The sequence below is a fragment of the Kogia breviceps genome, chromosome 11, assembly GCF_026419965.1.
Source record: "Kogia breviceps isolate mKogBre1 chromosome 11, mKogBre1 haplotype 1, whole genome shotgun sequence".
In the NCBI taxonomy this organism is placed as follows: Eukaryota; Metazoa; Chordata; class Mammalia; order Artiodactyla; family Physeteridae; genus Kogia; species Kogia breviceps.
The window spans coordinates 51,973,480-51,995,542 of NC_081320.1; the positions used below are offsets into that span (position 1 = coordinate 51,973,480).

At 38.0% G+C, this 22,063-nt stretch overlaps 1 protein-coding gene across 5 annotated transcripts in view; it reads left to right on the forward strand.

The window, feature by feature from the left end:
* Positions 1 to 22,063, forward strand: part of USP34 (ubiquitin specific peptidase 34) — a 238,339-nt gene that overhangs the window by 27,337 nt on the left and 188,939 nt on the right. For all 5 annotated transcript variants that reach the window (XM_059079238.2, XM_059079242.2, XM_067007549.1 and 2 more), the window contains exon 2: positions 14,421 to 14,508. In XM_059079238.2, coding sequence (XP_058935221.1) covers positions 14,421 to 14,508 — 88 coding nt within the window. The remainder of the gene's footprint in view (positions 1 to 14,420; positions 14,509 to 22,063) is intronic.

Genomic DNA, 22,063 nt, shown 5'->3' on the forward strand with positions numbered 1-22,063 from the left:
TATTTCTGTTCTGATGTTTGTTATTTGCTTCCTTTAGCTAACTTTGGGCTTAGTTAGATCTTTTTCTGGGCTTTGTTTGTTCTTTTTCTAGTTTCTTGAGGTGTAAAGTTAGGTAGTTTATTTGAGGGTGTTTCCCCCCCCTAACATAACATTTATCTCTAAGTTTCCTTCTTAGAACTACGTTTGCTGCATTCCCTAAGTTTTGGTATGTTGCATTTCCACTTTTGTCTCAAGATATTTTTTGATTTCCCTTTTGACTACTTTGACTCATTGGTTGTTCATACATACGTTGTATATTTTATTTTAAAAAAATATTTATTTGGCTGTGCCAAATGTTGGTCACAGCACGCAGGATCTTTTAGTGTGGCATGTGGGATCTTTTTAGTTGTGGCATGCGGGATCTTTAGTTGAGGCATGCGAACTCTTAGTTGTGGCATGTGGAATCTAGTTCCCTGACCAAGGATCAAACCTGGGCCCCCTGCATTGGAAACGCAGAGTATTAGCCACTGGACCACCAGGGAAGTCCCCGTATGTTGTTTAATATCCATTTATTTGTGAATTTTCCAGCGTTCCTCCTGTTTCTCATCTCTATTTTATACCACTGTGGCTTGAAAAGATAATTGGTATGATTTCTATCTTCTTAAATTTGCTAAGAGTTCTTTTTTGACCTAACATATGACCTGGAGAATGTTCCATAGGTGCTTGAGGAGAATGTGTGTTCTGCTTTTGGATGGAATGTTCTATGTATGTCTGTTAGGCTCATTTGTTGTAAAGTATAGTTCAAGTTCCTTGTTTCCTTGTTGATCTTCTGTCTGATCTATCCATTGCTGAAAGTGGGATATTGAAGTTTCTTACTATTTTTGTATTATTTCTCTCTTTGGGTCTGTTAGTATGTGCTTAATATATTTAGATACTCTGATGGGTGCATATATATTTGCTGTTTTTGTATTCTCTTGATAAATTCACCTCTTCATCATCATAAAATGACCTTCTTTGTCTTCTGTTACAGCATTAGGCTTAAAGTATAGTTTGTGTGGTATAAATACAGCTATTCCTTCTTTCTTTTTCTTTTCTTTTTTTTTTTTTTTTTTTTTTGTGGTACGTGGGCCTCTCACTGTTGTGGCCTCTCCTGTAGCAGAGCACAGGCTCTGGACGCGCAGGCTCAGTGGCCATGGCTCACGGGCCCAGCTGCTCCGCGGCATGTGGGATCTTCCCGGACCGGGTCACGAACCCGTATCCCCTGCATTGGCAGGCGGACTCTCAACCACTGCGCCACCAGGGAGGCCCCCTTCTTTCTTTTTGTTTCCATTTGCATGGAGTATATTTTTCCATCCCTTCACTTTGAATCTGTGTGTGTCCTTAAAGTTGTAGTGAGTCCCTTTCATGCCACATGTAGTTGGATCTTGTTTTTTTAAAAAATTTATTTATTTTACTTTTGGCTCCATTGGGTGTTCATTCGTGTATGTGGGATTTCTCTAGTTGTGGCGAGCAGGAGGTATTCTTTGCGGTGCATGTGCTTTTCATTGTGGTGGTTTCTCGTTGCACAGCATGGGCTCTAGGGCACATGTGCTTCAATAGTTGTGGCATGCAGGCTCTGTAGTCGTGGCTTGCAGGCTCTAGAACACAGACTCAGTAGTTGTGGTGCATGGGCTTAGTTATACCACGGCATGTGGGATCTTCCTGGACCAGGGATCGAACCTGTGTCCCCTGCATCGGCAGGCAGATTCTTAACCACTGCACCACCAGGGAAGTCCCTTTTTTTTTTTTTAATCTGTGTAGCCAGACAGTGTCTTTTTTTCTTGTTTTGAATTTTATTTTTTATATAGTAGGTTCTTATTAGTTATCCTTTTATACATATTACTGTATATATGTCTATCCCAATCTCCCAATTCATCACAGCCCCCTGCCCCTTTCCCCTGGACAGTGCCTTTGACTGGAGAATTTATTTATATTTAAAGTGACTGTTGATAGGTAAAAACTGACTGCTGCTATTTTATTGTTTTCTTGCTGTTTTATCATTTTGTTTTTCCTTTCTTCCTCTCACTGTCTTCCTTTGTGAACTGATGGTTTCCTTAGTGGTATGCTTTGGTTTCTTTTTCCGTCTTTTGAATATCTACTGTAGGTTTTTGCTTTGTGGTTACCATGAGACTTAAGTAAAACATTTTACAGATACAGTAGTGCACTTTAAGCTTTTAACAACTTTGCGTAGAAAAACTCTACTCTTTTAGTCTTGCTCCCAATTTTTTGTTTTGGATGTCACAATTTACATCTTTTTATATTGTGTATCCATTAACAAATTATTTTAGCTATAGTTATTTTTAGTAGTTTTGCCATTTAACCTTTATGCTAGGGTTAAGTGATTGACATACCACTTTATTACAGTAAAAGCCTTCATTTCCGAAGGACAACTTTTCTGGGTATTCTTGGTTGGCAGTTTTTTTCTTTCAGCACTTTGAATATATCATCCCATTCTTACTGGACTTGTAAGATTTCTGCTGAGAAATCTACTGATAGCTTTATGGGGGTTCCTGTGTGAGGAAAAGTTTTTTCTCTTTCATGTAGTTTGATTGTAGTATGTATTGGAGAATATCTTTTTGAGTTGCAATTTTTGGGAAACTATGAGCTTTATGAACTTGGATGTCCAGATATCTTTACAGATTTGGGAAGTTCTCAGTTATTATTTCTTTAAATAAATTGCCATTCCTTTTCCCCTCTTTTTTCCTTCTGGGACTCTAGTAATGCATATATTGTTCCTCTTAATTGTATCCCAGTTTCTGTGGGCTTCCTTCACTTTTTCTCATTCTTTTTTCTTTGTTCTCCTCTGATTGGATAATTTCGGTTGACTTGTCTTCCACTTCATAGATTCTTTCTTCTTCTTGATCAAGTCTGTTGTTGATGCTTCTTGTCACATTTTTATTTCATTCATTGTACTATTTTTTTTTAGCCACATTCCTTTTTTAAAAATAATTAAATAATTTATTTATCTTTGTCTGCATTGGGTCTTCGTTGCTGCGCACAGGCTTTCTCTAGTTGCGACGAATGGGGGCTACTGTTCATTGCGGTGTGCAGGCTTCTCATTGTGGTGGCTTCTCTTGTTGCGGAGCACGGGCTCTAGGCATGCAGGTTTCAGTAGTTGTGGCTCACGGGCTCTAGAGCACAGGCTCAGTAGTTGTGGCACACGGGCTTAGTTGCTCTGTGGCATGTGGGATCTTCCTAGGCCAGGGATTGAACCTGTGTCCCCTGCATTGGCAGGTGGATTCTTATCTACTGTGCCACCAGGGAAGTCCCCTCATTCATTGTATTTTTTAGTTCTGGAATTTCTGCTTGGTTCTGTTTTATAATTTCCCCTTTTTTAACTTCTCATTTTATTTGTGTATTTTTCTGATTTCATTGAATTGTTTTTTTTGTATTTTCTTGTAGCTCACTGGTCTACCTTAAAACAACTTCTTTGAATTATTTATTGGGTAAATTGCAGATCTCCGTTTTCTTGGTATTGGTTACTTGAAGATTATTGTGTTCCCTTGGTGGTTTAATGTCACCTTGATTTTTCATGTTCCATGATGTCTTGAATTGCTGTTTTTGCATGTGGAGAAGCAGTCATCTCCTCCAGTTTTTACTGACTGGCTTTGGGAGAGGCATATCTTCTGACAGCCCTGTTAAGATTTCTGAGCCTAGGGCTCTCCTGGTGGCACAGTGGTTAAGAATCCACCTGTCGGGCTTTCCTCGTGGTGCAGTGGTTGAGAGTCCACCTGCCAATGCAGGCAACATGGGCTCGTGCCCCGGTCCGGGAAGATATCCCACATGCTGCGGAGCGGCTGGGCCTGTGAACCATGGCCGCTGAGCATGCGCATCCGGAGCCTGTGCTCCACAATGGGAGAGGCCACAACAGTGAGAGGCCCACATACTGCAAAAAAAAAAAAAAAAAAAAAAAATCCACCTGCCAGTGCAGGGGACACACAGGTTTGGGCCCTGGTCTGGAAAGATCCCACATGCTGTGGAGTAACTAAGCCCACGCGCCGCAACTACTGAGCCTGCGCTCTAGAGCCCACGTGCCGCAACTACTGAAGCCTGTGTGCCTAGAGCCCATGTCCCACAACAAGAGAAGTCGCCACAATGAGAAGCCCGCGCACTGCAATGAAGAGTAGCCCCCACTCGACGCAACTAAAGAAAGCCCAAGCGCAGCAACGAAGACCCAGTGCAGCCATAAATAAATAAATGAACGAATGAATGGATTCTGAGTCTTAATCAGACCTTTATTGATTGATTGATTGATTGATTGTGTTGAGTCTTCGTTGCTGTGCTTGGGCTTTCTCTAATTACAGCGAGCAGGGACTACTCTTCATTGCAGTGTGTGGGCTTCTCATTGTGGTGGCTTTTCTTGTTGGGGAGCACGGGCTCTAGGTGCATAGGCTTCAGTAGTTATGGCATGTGGGCTCATTAGTTGTGGCTCATGGGCGTTAGAGTACAGGCTCAGTAGTTGTGGCACACAGGCTTAGTTGCTCCACAGCATGTGGGATCCTCCCAGACCAGGGCCTGAACCCGTGTCCCCTGCATTGACAGGTGGATTCTTAACCACTGGGCCACCAGGGAAGTCCATATCAGAGATTTTTTTAACAGATATGTCTGTTCCTCATTTCTTGTTCTCTTTTGGAGGGTAATTCTAAGATTCTTGCTGTCTCCTGATCATACAAAGCCAGGTTGAGTGCTGGCAGTCTCTCATGTGCTTTTCCCACAGCAGTGCTGAATTCTCAAGTTTGTGTACTTTCTCCCACTTCTGCAGGGTCTGGACAGCTTTTTGCACATGCTGTTAATTGTCTGTGAAGGCTTGCTTTTGCTGCCCTTAGGGGTGCAGACAAGGAGCCAGACACAGGGTGGGAGTGTGTGTGAGTGAGGTACCTGGAGAGTTGGGGGTTCTTACGTGGGGTTGGGGGCATTCTCAGACAAGATCTTTCTTGGCACTGTGCTGTGCTGCCTTGGGAGAAGGGTGTCACAGGTAAAGTGAAACTGTTCCTCTTACTCTCTTCAGTGTGTCCAGTCTTGGATTTTATTTTATTTTATTTTTTGTGTCAGGAATTCTCTGTCGTACTCCCAGACTTCCACAAAGGCACTGTTGTCCATGGTGATTGTCAACATCAGTGTTCTTTGGGAGGAAGATGGTAGAAAACTTATATTTTGCTATTTTGATGACATCACTCTCTGCTGATGTACTTTATACGACCAAAGCTTAGATTTTTTTTTTTTTTTTTGCGGTACGCGGGCCGCTCGCTGTTGTGACCTCTCCCACTGCGGAGCGCAGGCTCCAGACGCGCAGGCTCAGCGGCCATGGCTCACGGGCCCAGCCGCTCCGGCGTGTGGGATCTTACCGGACCGGGGCATGAACCCGCGTCCCCTGCATCAGCAGGCAGACTCTCAACCACTGTGCCACCAGGGAAGCCCTAGATTTGTTTTTTTGTATAACTTTATTAAAATGTAAATAAACGTTATGTACTATGTGTATCTGACATTTTTTTTATTTAGTGTATCACTATAAGTTATCTGTGTTGCTTATTAGCGTATTAGAAGTCTGTTGCTTTTTATAGTTGAATAGAAAACTATAATTTTTTTTTAGTCAGTCCACTCTTTTGACAGGTGGTTTGTTTCTAGTTTGAGGCTGCTTGAATAATTGTTTTGTTTATTTTTTTTTTTGTTTTTGTTCTTTTGTGTTTTGCTTGGTTGGTTATCTGCCTGGACTAATTCTGTAGATTCTGGATGCCCTGCTGTTTATAGTCACTGACATGTGTTTTTTATTTTTAAATACATAATTCTTATCCTTTTTTGTTCTTGCTATTTATCTGTTGAAGAAACTACTGATTCCATGGATCATTTAGCCCATAAAGGTTTTTTGTTTTGGATGTTGCTAATTGTATCCTTGTGGAATTATTGAACATGTTTTTCTGTCTCCTCTATTTCTGTAATTTGATTATTAGATTTAGAGGCTTGATCAGATTTCGATTAGATTTCTTGGCAAGACTTTTATAGAATGTGTTGTATTCTTCCATCAGAGGGCAAAAAATGTCACGTTGTTGCTTTTTTTGTAATGCCAGCAACCATTGCCTAGATCTCTTATTTCATTTGTAGTTACAAAATGGTGATATTCTAATCCTATCATTTTTCTTCATCAGCTGGTCTGTTGCTGTAAGGAGAAACTTCCTTTTATTACCCATTTAGTTACTTTGAATTACCATTAGTACAGGAAGGCCGGATAAATGTCTTATTTTCCCCTTTTATTTACCAGTTTTCAAACAGTGAGTTCTTTAAAAGTTTAACATTTGATTGGTAATTGGTCCTTTTTTTGAGGATCATTATAAAATTATGTAATTAAAAATAATGTTTTTGCCTTTATTCACCTAACTTTTGGGGGGTTATTTCATATCAGTTTATAAAGAGCATTTCCCTCCACTTTTTTTTTCTGATGCATAGTTTTCCATTGTCAGAATGAATTTAACTTGTCTTCTATTGATAGGCACTTAGGTTATTTCCAGTCTTCTGGTATTAAAAACAATGCTAAGTTGAATATCAATGAGTGTTATTTTGGATGAGAAAAAATGTATAGAAAATGATGCTAAAAATAATATTCAGAGTATCAGTGCATTCTTTTATTTATTTATTTATTTGTTTGTTTGTTTTTGGCTATGTTGAGTCTTCATTGCTGCACACAGGCTTTTTCTGGTTGCGGCAAAGCGGGGGCTTCTCTTCATTGCTGTGCGTGAGCTTCTCATTGCGGTGGCTTTTCTTGTTGTGGGGCACGGGCTCTAGGTGCGTGGGCTTCAGTGGTTGTGGCACACAGGCTCAGTAATTGTGGCTCATGGGCTCTAGAACGCAGGCTCAGTAGTTGTGGCACATGGGCTTAGTTGCTCCACGGTATGTTGGATCTTACCGGACCAGGGCTCGAACCCATGTCCCCTGCATTGGCAGGCAGATTCTTAACCACTGTGCCACCAGGGAAGCACAGTGCATTTTTGATTTAGATAAATATTGTCAAATTGTTTTTACTGATGTATGAAAGCACTTGTTTTCTCTTGAGTTTATCAACACTGGGTATTATTTAAACTTTTTGCAAACCTGGTAGGAAAAATATAGTGTTTCAGTGGTATGTTTGAACCCCATGTGTATCATTTTTTTTTTTTTTTTTTTTTTTTTTTTTTTTTTTTGTGGTATGCGGGCCTCTCACTGTTGTGGCCTCTCCCGTTGCGGAGCACAGGCTCCGGACGCACAGGCCTAGCGGCCATGGCTCACGGGCTTAGTTGCTCCGCGGCATGTGGGATCTTCCCAGACCAGGGCACGAACCCGTGTCTCCTGCATCGGCAGGCGGATTCTCAACCACTGCGCCACCAGGGAAGCCCCCATTTTTTTCTTTTTTTAATCCCTTTTTTCTTCAGTTTTTCGAACTCAGAGATTACTCTTTCGTAAAGACTTTTCCTGGCTTGTAGTTTCTTTGAAGTTTGCTTTTTTGTTGTTTTTATCTGTAATTGAACTTTTTATATGCTCAAACGTATCAATTTAGAACACTTTAAGAATACCAGTCTTTGTTTCTGCCATCTTCTGTGTTGTTATCTAGTGTTTCAGTTGACTTTAAAGACTCCCAGACTACAGACAGCACCTGACTTATGATGGTTTGGCTTACAACTTTTCAACTTTCTGATGGTGAGAAAGTGATATACATGCTCTGGAAACTGTACTTTGAATTTTGAATTTTGGTCTTTTCCTGGGGTAGCGATATGGGTATGATACTCTTGGTTTAAGGATGGACAGCAGCAGTAAGCTGTAGCTCTCAGTCAGCCTTGCTCTCAGTCAACTTTGCAGTCATGAGGGTAAACAGCTGATGCACTTAGCCATTCTGTACCCATAGGTCCATTCTGTTTTTCCCTTTAAGTACAGTATTTAATAAATTGCAGGAGATATTCAACACTTTACTATAAAACAGTCTTCGTGTTAGATGATTTTTTTTTTTTTTTTTTTTTTTTTGGTGGTACGTGGGCCTCTCACTGCTGTGGCCTCTCCCGCTGCGGAGCACAGGCTCCGGACGCGCAGACTCAGCGGCCATGGCTCACGGGCTCAGCCACTCCACGGCATGTGGGATCTTCCCGGACCGGGGCACGAACCCGTGTCCTCTGCATCGGCAGGCGGACTCTCAACCACTGCGCCACCAGGGAAGCCCCGTGTTAGATGATTTTATCCAGCTGTAGGCTGACAGAAGTGTTTTGAGTGTATTTAAGGTAGGCTAGGCTAAACTGTGATGTTTGGTAGGTTAGGTGTAATAAATGCATTTTCAGAATTTATGCTAATTTCAACTTATAATGAGTTTATCGGGATGTAATTCTATTGTAAGTTGAGAAATAACTGTAATAAGTATTTTATTTTATTAATTTTTTGTCAGTTTGCTTATTTAGGGTTACCCATGTATGTATTTCCTTCTTTACCATATTTTTCTTGCTTCTTGCTCTTAGATTCTTTGCCTTTTTCTTTTTTTTCTTTTGAGGAATCTCTTAATCTTTTTAAAATTTGATTTTCTATTCTGGCTTATCAATGATAAGCATATCCATTTGTCCAGTTTTATTTCACCCTTCCTCTTGAGGTCTACCCTGGGTATCAAATTCTAGGTTGAGGTTTACCTGGGTGTAAAATTCTAGATTGGCCATTTTAACATTTTGAGGATTTTATTCTATTCTTTCAGTCAGAAGTCTGCCTCTCAGAATCTGTATTATTGTTACTCTATGTAATCTTTTTTTCTTTGAAGCTTTTACTAAAACTCTGTGACAAAAATATTTCTAATATATGCAAAAGAATAATATACAAAATATATTTATATATTTGTACAAAAATATTTCTAATATATGCAAAAGAATAATATACTTATGGTATTAAAAGGTGAAATTTGTCTGGCAGTAGTTCATCCAAGTTCATAATCATGTAGTATAGTACCTTTCTTTAATCGGCTTACATTCACTTAGTTGGCCCTTTGAATAGTCTTAAGTGTGTTTGTAACTCTAGGTCAAGTAGTAGATCATTTAACATTTTACTTTCAAGACAACAGGTCTTAAAGTATTCATGATTTATCAATGTTGATAGAATTTTCTGACAGCATCTTTTTACATTATTTAGTGAATCAAGCCTTAGATATATTAGCTGCTTTGACAGCTTTATTTTATTTTCCCATTCTCTTATTTAGCAGTTATCTAGTACACTATGTTTTTCTCTCTTAATTCTTCTTCTTTTGCACATGATGATCCTTCTGACTAGGATTCCATCTCCTGTGGGCTTCTTTGTCATCACCCCCTCCTTCCTATTCCTTTCCTGCTGTCCTTCTTGCTTCCCTTTTTACTAACTTCTGTCTTTCAGTTGTTATTTCTTTTAGGGAACTTTCCTTAGTCCTTTCCAAGACTGTGTTTCCATGTCCTGCTTATTAGGTTAAAAAAAAAAAAAAAAAGAATTGCAAAGAATTGATGCTGAGTTGTTTTAAAAAAGTTCTCTTGAACTAGGTATTATTCAAACAGATTGAGAAGTTTTTAAAAAGTCTAGAAAGTGTTCTGTAGATTGCTTTGCAACTTGAGTGTTTAAATTACTGTCATAGAATGCTAGAATGGAAATGATAGCCAATGCACTGCTTTTGTTTCTTTTGAAATATATGATGCAGAACTCCAGTCAGTGGACTGAAACCCTAAGAAAAGGCCCGATGTCAGAAGATTGGTGAATGTGTATTAATAAGTTTTAAAATCAAGCATTAGTCTCGTAATTTCTGTATACCCAAGGAACAACTCAGGCTAGGAGTGCTGGCTAGTACTGGTCCCCTGGAGCTGTCTGTACTTATTTTAGCCATTTTACCCAGCTAGGTGGGTCTCAGTGGCTAACCTTGGTGCTGGCCAGGGTTTTGGATAGGGCCCAGGTTCTTGTAATTCCTGTTCTTTTGGGACTTTGCTGATAAGAAGTTATGTGAGGTTGTGTTCAGCACCTTTGGCTTGGTGAGCGGTCATGAATTTTTTCATCTGATGAGTTGTGAGATTGTATATGAGAATACTTACCCTTTACTTGGGGTAAAATCCAGGTCATGACTACTGATGGTTTCTCAGTAGACTCCTGGGTTATGCCTCCTGTCCTCTCATGTTTCCTTTTGGGGTTATGCTTGCCATCATACTATCATACTGTTCATTTCTGATCTTGAAGTTTTTATGAGTATTTTCTTCTTTTTAAATTTAAATGACAAGAACCATTTATTTTTCACCCTATTTCCACCCTTCTACCTCACGCATTGTGTCAGTTGGGTACATTTCTTTCAGTTATTGAATTTCCTTTTCTTGCTTTTGGGGGATGGCATCTCTGGCACCCAGGTATTACCCAGCCTTAATGTTTCCAATTCCACTTTGATATCTTCTCTTGGGCTGTATTTGGTATTCTTTCGATCTATGTGACAATTCCTCCACCTTGCTCTTCTCTCAGTCCAGGTGGTTGGCCCTTTAGAGTTGGAATTACAGTTCCTCTTCTATAGGAAATAAGAGGAAAGATTTCTTGAACTTGCCTTTCTCCCTTCTTCCTTTATTTGTTTATAAATATTATACTGTGGACTTTAATGGATCTTTGATTTGTAAAGATCAGTGGCTTCTTTTAAACTGCAGTGTGGGCTACTCTATCTCCTTTTTTAAAAATTAATTAAACATTCTTAAAATTGTAAAAAACACAACAAATTTTCTCATCTTCACCATTTTTAAAAATTACTGAAGTATAGTTCACTTACAGTGTTGTGTTAGTTCCTCGTGTACATAGAGTGATTCAGTTAAACATATGTATTCTTTTTCATATTCTTTTTCAGTATAGGTTATTACAAGATACTGAATACAGTTCCCTGTACTGTACAGTAGGACCTCATTTATCTCATATTAACCATTTTTAAGTGTACAATTCAGTAGTGTTAAGAATATTCACATTGTCGGGACTTCCCTGGTGGTCTAGTGGGTAAGACTCTGTGCTCCCAATGCAGGGGGCGCGGGTTCGATCCCTGGTCAGGCAACTAGATCCCGCATGCATGCCACAATGAAGATCCCACGTGCTGCAACTAAGACCCAGCGCAGCCAAAATAAATAAATATTTTTTAAAAAGAATATTCACATTGTTATGCAACAGATCTTCAGAACTTTTTCATCTTGAAAACTAAAACTCTGTACCCATTAAACAACTCATTTCTCTCTCCCCCTGACAACCACCATTCTACTTTGTTTCTGTGGATTTGATTACTCAAGATATCTCATTTAAGTAGAATCATACAGTATTTTGTCTTTTTGTGACTTACTTTTTGTGGCTTATTTACTTAACATGATGTTCCCAAGGTTCATTCATTTTGTAGCATGTGATGGGATTTCCTTCCTTTTTAAGGCTGAATAACCTTCCTCTGTATGTATACACCACTTTTTGTTTATTTATTTTTCTGTGTACATTTGGGTTACTTATGTCTCTTGCTGATTGTGAATAATGCTGCTGTGAACATAGGTGTACAGATATCTCTTTGAGGTTCTGCTTTCAATTCTTTTTTCATATATATACCCAAAAGTGGGATCACTGAATCATATGGTAATTCTTTTTAAAATTTTTTGAGGAACTGCTGTATTCTTTTCAGTAGTAATTGCACCAATTATTATTTCCACCAACAGTGCTCAAGGGTTTCACTTTCTACATATCCTCATCTATACTTGTTATTTTATGATTTTTTTTTTAACAGTAGCCATCCTAAGAGGTGTGAAGTGATATCTCATTGTGTTTTTTATTTGTGTACTTAGTTTTGAAATCATGAAATTTGAGTCTTCCAACTTTGTTCTTGTTTTTCAAGATTGTTTTGGTTATTTGGGGTCCCTTGAAATTCCATACAAGTTTAAGGGTAGAATTTTCCATTTCTGCAAAAACGTTGGGATTTTGGTAGGGATTGTATTGACTCTCTAGATCACTTCGGACATTATTGACATTTAATGATGTTAAATGTTCCACGAATATGAGATTTGTTCCTATTTGTACCTGATCTCTTTCAGCAACTTTTTTTAGTTGTCAGTTTTCAAGTCTTTTGCCTCCCTGGTTTAGTTTATTCCGAAGTTTTTTTTATTCTTTTTGATGCCTGTGTTCTTAATTTCCTTTTCAGATTGTTCATTGTTAGTATATAGAAATGCAGTGGATTTTTGTGCCTTGACTTTGTGTCCTGTCACTTTACTGAAATCATTTATTCTAACAGTTGTGTGTGTGTGTTTGTATGGACTATAGCATTTCCTACATATAAAATCATGCCACCCGTGAACAGAGGTAATTTTAGTACTTCCTTTCCAATTTCTTCTTGCCTAATTGGTCTGACTAGAACTTCCAATACTGTGTTGAATAGAAGTTATGAAAGCAGCTACTTTGTCTTGATCCTGATCATAGAGGAGAAGCTTTCAGTCTTTCACTATTGAGTATGATGTTTGCTGTCTGTCTGGAGAGGTCTATTTTGTCTGGCTCTGATAAGATGTACTTCCCTTCCCTTTCTGGTTATGGGGTAGATATAATGAAATAGTAAGCTTATGTTGGTGAGCAGTTAGGTTGCCAGGTGGGCCTCAGGTGGGGTACGTGTTTCTCACCACACATATGCGTTTCCCAGAATGTGTGCCATTTGCGTTTTGTGTTAGAGAAGGATATGATCCTTGCAACCACTCTGTTCCCTGTGTTTCAGGCGGGGGAAGGAAAACTGTTACTGTGTACTGTGGTCTCTTCTTGATGAAATCACACAAACCAAGAGCTTTTAGTAGTTACTTTATCTTATCCCCCACTACATCTTACTCCGTCTGTCATGGTTGCTAGGTTTTGTTGTTGGGATCGTCTCCCTGATGGGCATTAGTGTCTTTGGCTTCCAGGGCTGCCTCAGGTGCTGTTTACCTTGTTACCCATTTGTTTGGCATATCCTCTTGCCCTGTGATTTTTTTCCTTCTCTCTCTGGCCAAGAGAATTTTTTTACCCGCCTTGGTCTAGTCAGTATTATCAGAGAGAAATCTTTCAACCTCCTGCTTGGACTTCAAGCATTTCTGGAGCTGAGTAGGGGAAGAGTGCCGTAAGTCTCAACATGGAATATATAGTCTGGTCTAGAACAAGGTGAGTTTTTTTTTTTAAATGAAAATTAAGCCATACGCAGTTGGTAAATAGAGGGATGATATTAATATAATGGAACATCTTAATGGTTCATATGGGATTTCCCCCATCACATTAATGTTTTATAGTGATTCATGCGAGCTTTCTTGTGATTAAAGAGAAGACCCTACTGGTATATGAGAAAACAGTAGCAAAGCTGACATTCCTCAAAAATACCTTCTTGTGCATACGGTGATTGGTGTATTGCCTTCAAGGATCCCTGTATTTTCTACTTTGTAGAGCTGTGTGGAGAAGGAAGTAGGTGCCAAGTCATTAAAATGATGGAGCTATGAGAATGGTTATATTTGATGTTTAATTTTTTTTATGCAAATGACCTTTATTAGAATTGAATGCCCTCAGGCACCTTCATATCAAAAGATGAAGCATGAACCTCATGGTTTAAAGTTGCAGAAGATTGATTGACACTGGTTAGTGCAGATACCAATAGAGATTAACTGTGCTACTATTTTTTAAAAATTTTAAATCAGACTAGTTATTGGTTTTGTCAGTGTACTGGTTATAAAGTTTCATAGGTTTTGAGTAGTCTCCTTCTAATGTTTTATAGTTAGTCTCATTTTCTTTATTGCAAGGTTTTATATCACATGAGGCTTCTTAGCAGTGCTTACATGACACAGTAGGAAATGCCTGTACAGAGAGATTAAATGTTTTCAGTATGATACCTCCTGGCTTTCAACTACCTGATTGTGCAAAACCCAGCTCTCTCTGGTTCAGCATCTCCAGAGAGGAAACATAGTCTTTTAGAGATCGTGTGTGTGTGTGTGTGTGTGTGTATGTTGGGGGGGGTGATGGGGGCAGGGAAGGGGGATGAGGGTTTGTCTAACTGCTTCTTAATAAGACTTTAATACTTTTTAGCCCCACTTGTATTCCTTCTTTTAGAAGTACTCAGTGTTTCTAATTCCTGAGCCTCTCTGAGACAAAGTTAGCATCAAATTGGTCAATAATTAACCAAGATTTATTTTCTTTAGTGAAAGGAAAAGACAAATTATTGGAAATATTTGTATTTGTAAATCTAGCTTTTTTTTTAAAGTGTTGGCTTTTTTTTTTTTTTTTGGCCGTGCCGTGTGGCATGTGGGGATCTTAGTTCCCTTGCCGGGGATTGAACCATTCCTCCTGCAGTGGAAGCGTGGAGTCTTAACCATTGGACCACCGGGGAAGTCCCTGTTGGCTTTAATATTGGTTTAGCATTATTTATTCATAATTTAAAAGTTACTTTTTTTTTTTTCTTTCAGTATCCGATATAGAAGGTGGTGATGGACTGCAGCTCAGAAAGGAACATACTCTCAAAATATTTGCTTATATCAATTCCTGGACACAGAGGTATGCATCTTCATGTATTTTGAAGAGTCACTTTGTCAGTTGTGTTTTGTTTTATATTTTTATTTTTTGTTGTTGGCCGTGCCACACGGTTTGTAGGATCTTAGTTCCTTGACCAGGGTAGGAACCCATGCCCCCTGCAGTGAAAGCACGGAGTGCTAACCACTAGACTGCTAGGGAATTCCCAGTTTTATTTTATTTTATTTTTATTTATTTTTGGCTGCGTTGGGTCTTCATTGCTGCATGCGGGTTTTCTCTAGTTGTGGTGAGTGGGGGCTACTTTTCATTGCCGTGCACGGGCTTCTCATCGCGGTGGCTTCTCTTGTTGCAGAGCATGGGCTCTAGGCATGCGGGCTCAGTAGTTGTGGCTCGTGGATTCTAGAGCACAGGCTCAGTAGTTGTGGTGCACGGTCTTAGTTGCTCGGCAGCATGTAGGATCTTCCCAGACCAGGGCTTGAACCCATGTCCCCTGCATTGGCAGGTGGATTCTTAACCACTGAGCCACCAGAGAAACCCATAAATGAAATTTTGATATGTACAGTTTTAGGCAGTAATTTTTAGGTTTCATTAGAATATCAAAGGATGTAGAGACTCTCTGCCTTTATATCATGCTGTTCCAGAATATAGTGATTAAGAGTAGTATGGCCTTGGAGCCAGATAGATGTGGCTTCCAGTCCTGCTTTATCACCAGTGTACTAGGTGATTATGACAAATTAGTTAACTTCTGTAAGCTCTTACTTCCTCATTTGTGAAATGAGTAATAATAAAGCTACTACTGTCTTCATGAGGTTGTGAAGAAACAAAATACTTAACATGGTATCTGACAAAAGAACTTAATAAATACCTATTTTAATTAAAATTGTTGAAACTTATTTTAGAAAATGAAATATATATTGAAGGGTACATAAGCTAAGGCATGAAAAGTCAAATTGGAAAATAGTGTGTAATATTTATAATTCTATTCACATGTTAGTAAGTATTAATAGTTTTTAGCAGATAGTAAAAAGTACCAAAAAGCAGAATGTTACACTCTTAATTGTTCATGCTGATAGAAGAGAGAAGAGACAATAAAATATACAGTTGGATCGCAGTGCTTTAGAGTAAAAATTTTTTGCCTGTTTCCCTGCTCTGCCCTCCCTGCATCCTGTTTCCTTCTAGGGCATAAAAAAATATTGTTGCCCAGATTAAGATTGTGGTTGTTGTAGGGGATAAAAAGCTACTAATAAAGCACAGTTAATTTACAAAAGAAATTCTTAACTTGGTGGCCCATGACCATGGAAGGTCCATAAATGTACCTAAGTGCACAAGTGGATCGGATCCATGACATCTCATACAAAATGTTCTTTGTAGGTTTTCTGGGAGAAAAGTGTTAACTTTCAAAAGATTGTCAATAATCAAGAATCATTTTTTCTAATATGTTGGTTGACCAGAATATAGCTGAAGGAGAATGTTCACTTAAAAACAATGTTAAAAAAAAAAAACACAATATGTTAAGAATTTAATATTTATAGAAATTTCAAAGGCTTTAATATTTTATAGTTTTCCTTCTATTTAAATGATATACTTATTGTAAAAGTCTTTTAGAAAATACAGAAAATCAAAGTTTAAAAAAAAAAATGCCATCACCCAGAGTAACAACTGATAACTTCTTTTTGGTATAGCCTTGGTATGAGATTGGGAACAGTACAGTTTAAAATTTTACAAAAATGTGATTATAAAACTTGTATGCTTTATAATCTGATTTTTTTCATGTGAACTATGATCAGTCTCTCTGTCATCAAATATTATGTCATCATTTTTATTAATAATTGCTGCATCATAGTGATATAGCTGCCACTTCTTTTTGTTTGTAAGATTCAGAGAGTTAGTTATGTGTGTTACTTTAACAGATTATCATTATTTTATTTTATTAATATTGGAATGGAGAGCTTCCCTGGTGACGCAGTGGTTGAGAGTCCGCCTGCTGATGCAGGGGACACGGGTTCGTGCCCCGGTCTGGGAAGATCCCACATGCCGCGGAGCAGCTGGGCCCGTGAGCCATGGCCGCTGAGCCTGCGCGTCCGGAGCCAGTGCTCCACAACGGGAGAGGCCACAGCAGTGAGAGGCCCACGTACTGTGAAAAAAAAAAATTGGAATGGAAAATTGGAATGAAATGGGAGGAAAATGAATTCAGAGAATGGGGAGATAATATTAGGAGAATAAATTAAAGAATATAAATTTGCAAAAGAGCATACATGGCTCTGAAAGGAATGTCATGTATGATGAAGGCAATAATACCACACGGCAAAATCCTTCTTGTTGGAATTGCAGCTGGTTTTTGTTTGACTTGTTTAAAGCCTATTACAAAACAGGCTTATGTTTTATATCTTGCACATGCCTTAGTAGGCATTCAGGGTTCCTTGTTGTCTTCTACCTGTCTACTTTTTACCTTTATTTCAGGATTTCTCCCCTGAAATAATTCTGGGTGCTAGCTAGGTGGAGGTTCTGTCAGATCTTTGTATTTTCAGGCTAAAAATTAAACCTTTCACACCTGTCATTTGTACTTAAAGTTTGAGGCTATTGCTTATTTTTATTGTTTTATTAAACTTTATTTCTTATAACAGTTTTAGACACTGTTGCTTTTGAACAGGTTCATGTACATTCTCCACTCTTTAAGGGTCTCCTTTTTATTTCGGAATTAAGAAATTTGACCGTTGGGATATTGATATTGACCACTATTCAAAGTAGTGTTTTTCAGAAATTAGCTCATAAATAAAAAAACTTTCGCTAAGGTTGGATACTGTACATGAACAATCCTTTCATGTGTTCAGCAGTACCAGGCCAGGAAAATGTTAGATCTATTGGAAGATTTATTACATGGAATTATGGAATCCAGGTTAAAATAATTTAATTTTGACATGTAGCTTCCTCGTGAATGTTAGTATTTTTATTAATTGAAGCTACATATTTTGTTAGTCATTTAGAAATTCTTATCATTGTGTGTTCTTAAATGTAAGCATATTCCACTCAGATAGGCAGCATATAATTCTACTTAGGTAGTAAAGTCTTATCAGGTGGGTAATAACGGGAAGGACTGAGAAGAAAATAGGATAAGCTCAGAAAGTGAAAGGTAATGTATGATATTGGTGTATAAATACAGTATGTACAGAGTTTAAAAAATAAAATGGTAGGAGAAGGCCTATAATATAAAAGTCCATTGTCCTCTATTTCCTCAGCCCCATTTCTGTTTTCTACTTTTTGAGATGTTGGTTTTGATATTAACTTTTATGTTCTGAAATAATAATATTATATTGCTGTTGCTTTATCTGTCAATTTTAGGTATAATCTGTGAACTTCCTTTTCATATATATAAAGATTTCACCCATTTACCCTTCCCCATCCTCTCAATATAGTTATATCATTTCTTGAGGTAGTTCTAAAAACAAAAATAATTGCTCAATTATTAGCCAAAAAAGATTCTGTGGTTCATTTTATATTTTACAAGATATAAATTGTTGTTTTTCTTTTGTTTTCATTCTTTGTTTCATAGAGTTTAGTGTCTTGTTCTTCATTTGATTAATTTTCTAGGTGTGGATCACTAATTTTTCCCAAACTCTCCAGCCCTTCTTAGTACAAGTTTTTACATTTTTATACATCATTAGGTGATCTGTTATTTTCTTACCTTCCCTCCATCTCCTTTGGCTTTCATCTTTCTACTCCAATCTGTATTGATTTCTCAGTAGGGTTACTGAAACAGCTATATTCTCTTCAGATCATCCTTGAAATTCTTTTGCTTTTCTATTATATTGGATCTCCAGTTTACTGGATTCTATGCCATCTTTATTAGTTTATTTCTTTGTTTTGTTAGGATGACATCTTTTCTGAGAAAAGGTACATGGGAGACAAATGGTTTTTAGACCTTTCTGGCCTAAAAGAATGTCTCTTCTCCCCTTACTTTTATTGATAACTTCTGTTGGATACAGAATTGTAGATAGAAAATTATTTTCTCTCAGAATTTTGAAAGTGTTATTCCATTGTATTTTATCTTCCAGTATTACATAGGAGAAAGTATGAGCTGTTTTTATTCCTGAACTTTTTCTTGTCACTCCTTTCACTCTCCCTGAAAGCTTTTAGGACCTTTATCCTCCTTGGCTTCAGAAATTTCATGATGGTATGTGTTTTAGTGGGTTTTCAGTTCTGAAAATTTTTTTTTTTGTTTCATACTTTCCTCACCTCTGTATTTTCTGCTGTCTTCTTGGAAATATTGTTAGTCAGATATTGTACCTCTTTGATTGATGGTTTGTTTTTCTTTTTCTTCCCATTATCTTTCTTTGTCTAGTCTACTTTTTGGGATATTTCTCCAGTTTTACCTCTGGACCCTCTATTGAGTTTTACAAATTGCTGTAATTTTAATTGGTTTTAAAATTGTGAATGATATATATGCAAAAACTATATATAATGCATATTTATACACATTAAAGGGTTTTGTAATTGGAATGCATTTTTTAATAGTATTCTGTTCTTGTTTCAGTAATCCAGTATCTTTCATGTCTGAGGATATAAATTAATTAAAACCTTTTTTCTTCCTGCATTTTATCTTCTTCCTCTAAATTTCTTTTTACTGTTTGCATTGATCTGCCTTTAGTGATGCAGCTTTTCTTGAAAGTCTTATTATCCTTGGCTATCCTTTCATGGTTAAGAGAGGGCCACTGGAAAAATGGATTGCAAGTTCTGTGTGAATGGAGCATCTCAGATGTTGTCCTATACAGTATGATGGTAAAAAAGCAGACTTTATTATAGGATAAATGGCCTTTTCTCTTAGATTGTTTGTGTTTTCCAAGTCTTTCCCCTTGAGATACATTAATCTGGTGGTTGGGCAGGTATGAGTACTTGGGGAGGTTCACCATTCAGTCATAATTTTACTTAATTCTCTCACTTTCAGTTTCTTATATCTCTGCCTTCTTCAGTATCTGATGTTCCTGAATTTATCTTGTTCATTTTATGTACAGGAAGAACTTCTTGTTTCCCTGGGTCAGGTAGGAATAGTATCCTTGCTGTCTGGAATGGGAGCCTGCAGGGCTTTAAAAAAAAATTAATTAATTAATTTATTTTTGGCTGCGTTGGGTCTTTGTTGCTGCGTGTGGGCTTTCTCTGGTTGTGGTGAATGGGGGCTACTCTTCATCGCGGCGCATGGGCTTCTTGCAGTGGCTTCTCTTGTTGCAGAGCACAGGCTCTAGGCGCACGGGCTTCAGTAGTTGTGGCATGCGGGCTCAGTAGTTGTGGCTCGCAGGCTCTAGAGTGCAGGCTCAGTAGCTGTGGCACACGGGCCTAGTTGCTCTGCGGCATGTGGGATCTTCCCGGACCAGGGCTCGAACCTGTGTCCCTTGCATTGGCAGGCGGATTCTTAACCACTGAGCCACCAGGGAAGTTCCAGGCTTGCTGGTTTTAACAGTACCTTTCATTTAGTCCTGTTTTCTATTATGCTTCAGAGGTATCTGAAGCTCTTTAGTCCTGCACTTTTCCAGTGTTCTTTGGGGTGAATCTTTTTGCTGATATGTTCTTCTGTGACCCCTTCCAAGTTTGTTTATTCCACACTGTCATTTACTATTCCTCCCTTTTCTATCATCCAGAATTTCTTGCTGTCATCTTTTCTTCCATTATCTCTTCTATGACTTTTTTTCCTTCAGTATATTCGTAGTGTGATTTAGAACAGAGAATAAATAAATTTTGTAAAATCAGATTGGGCTTAACTGAAAGTGGTGTTTTTATTTAAAAAAAAAACTCTTGGGCTTCCCTGGTGGCGCAGTGGTTGAGAGTCCACCTGCCGATGCAGGGGACACGGGTTCGTGTCCTGGTCCAGGAGGATCCCATATGCCGCGGAGCGGCTGGGCCCGTGAGCCATGGCCGCTGAGCCTGTGCTTCCGGAGCCTGTGCTCCACAACGGGAGAGGCCACAGCAGTGAGAGGCCCGCATACTGCAAAAGAAAAAAAAAAAATTCTTTTCCCTCCTTGCATTGTGAGTGTGGATATAGAGAGAAATGCTATATTGAGAATTCAAATACCTAGATTTCTTAGAATTGAATAGACAATAAATTGTGTAATTTACATAATATATAATTATTTTAAAGATATGTATGTGTGTGTGTCTTCACTTAGATTCTCAACTCTCCTTGAAGTAGTATGTTTGGGTGTGTAAGGACCTAGATCCAGTTTACCTGTTACTTTGTTCATATATCATTTTTCCCTTGTTTTTTTTTTTTTTGGCAGTACTGCATGACTTGTGGGATTTTCGTTCCCCATCTAGAGATCGAACCCAGGCCCTCAGCAGTGAGAGTATGGAGTCCTCTAACTACTGGACTGCCAGGGAATTCACTCATTTTTGTCTTTTAAAATTAGTTTCCTAGTCAGTCATCAAGCAATTTAATACCCATTTCCTGACAGTGAATTTTTATTTTATTTAAAAATTTTATTTTATTTTATCCTATTTTGTTATTATGTTTTAACTTAATTTTTTTATATTGGAGTATAGTTGATTTACAATATTGTGTTAGTTTCAAGTGTATAGCAAAGTGATTAATTTATACACATATCCTTTCTTTTTTCAGATTCTTTTCCCATATAGGTTGTTACAGAATAGAATAGAGTTTATACAGTAGGTCCTTGTTGATTTTTTTTTTTTTAAGATTTATTTATCTATTTGGTTGTGTTGGGTCTTAGTTGCAACATGTGGGGTCTTTCGTTGCAGTGCATGGGCTTCTCTAGCTGTGGCTCGCAGGCTCAGTAGCTGCGGTGCGTGGGCTTAGTTGCCCTGAGGCGTGTGGGATCTCAGTTCCCTGACCAGGGATCAAACCCACGTCCCCTACACTGGAAGATGGATTCTTAACCACTGGACCACTAGGGAAGTCCCTATCTATTTTATATATAGTTGTATATATATGTTAATCCCAAACTCCTAATTTATCCCTCCCCCCACCTTTCCCCTTTGGTAACCAAAAATTTGTTTTCGAAGTCTATGAGTCTTTTGTAAATAAGTTCATTTGTATCATTTTTTAAGATTCCACATATAAGTGATTATCATATGATATTTGTCTTTTTCTTACTTACTTCACTTAGTATGATAATCCCCATATCCATCCCTGACAGTGCACTTTTATAGTAAATTTGACTAGCTCTTTGGCTTTCCTAATCCAAAATCTGACCTCAAGTTTGTTTTTTGAGGGGAAACTCAGATTTCATTTTCACTAAAGATAGTCAAATGTATGATCCTTCACTTTGAACTTGGTTTTTCCTAAACTTGAAGGAAGAAGCTACTCATCAGAAAAGTGTTGAGTAATGTGTTTATTTTTCTTCTGTAGAAATTGTGATATTATAGAATTTAAAACTGGAGGAGGCCTTACAGATAAAAATCCCTTTCATTTTGCCATGGAGAAAATAGTCCTGATGTGTCATTTATGCATTTCTTTGTAAAAAGGTACTCCAAAAGTAGTGTTTAAAACAATAATAAACATTTGTTATCCTCAGAGGTATGTTTATTATCTCAATTATAAACATTCATCATCAATTATTTTATGGGTAGGAGT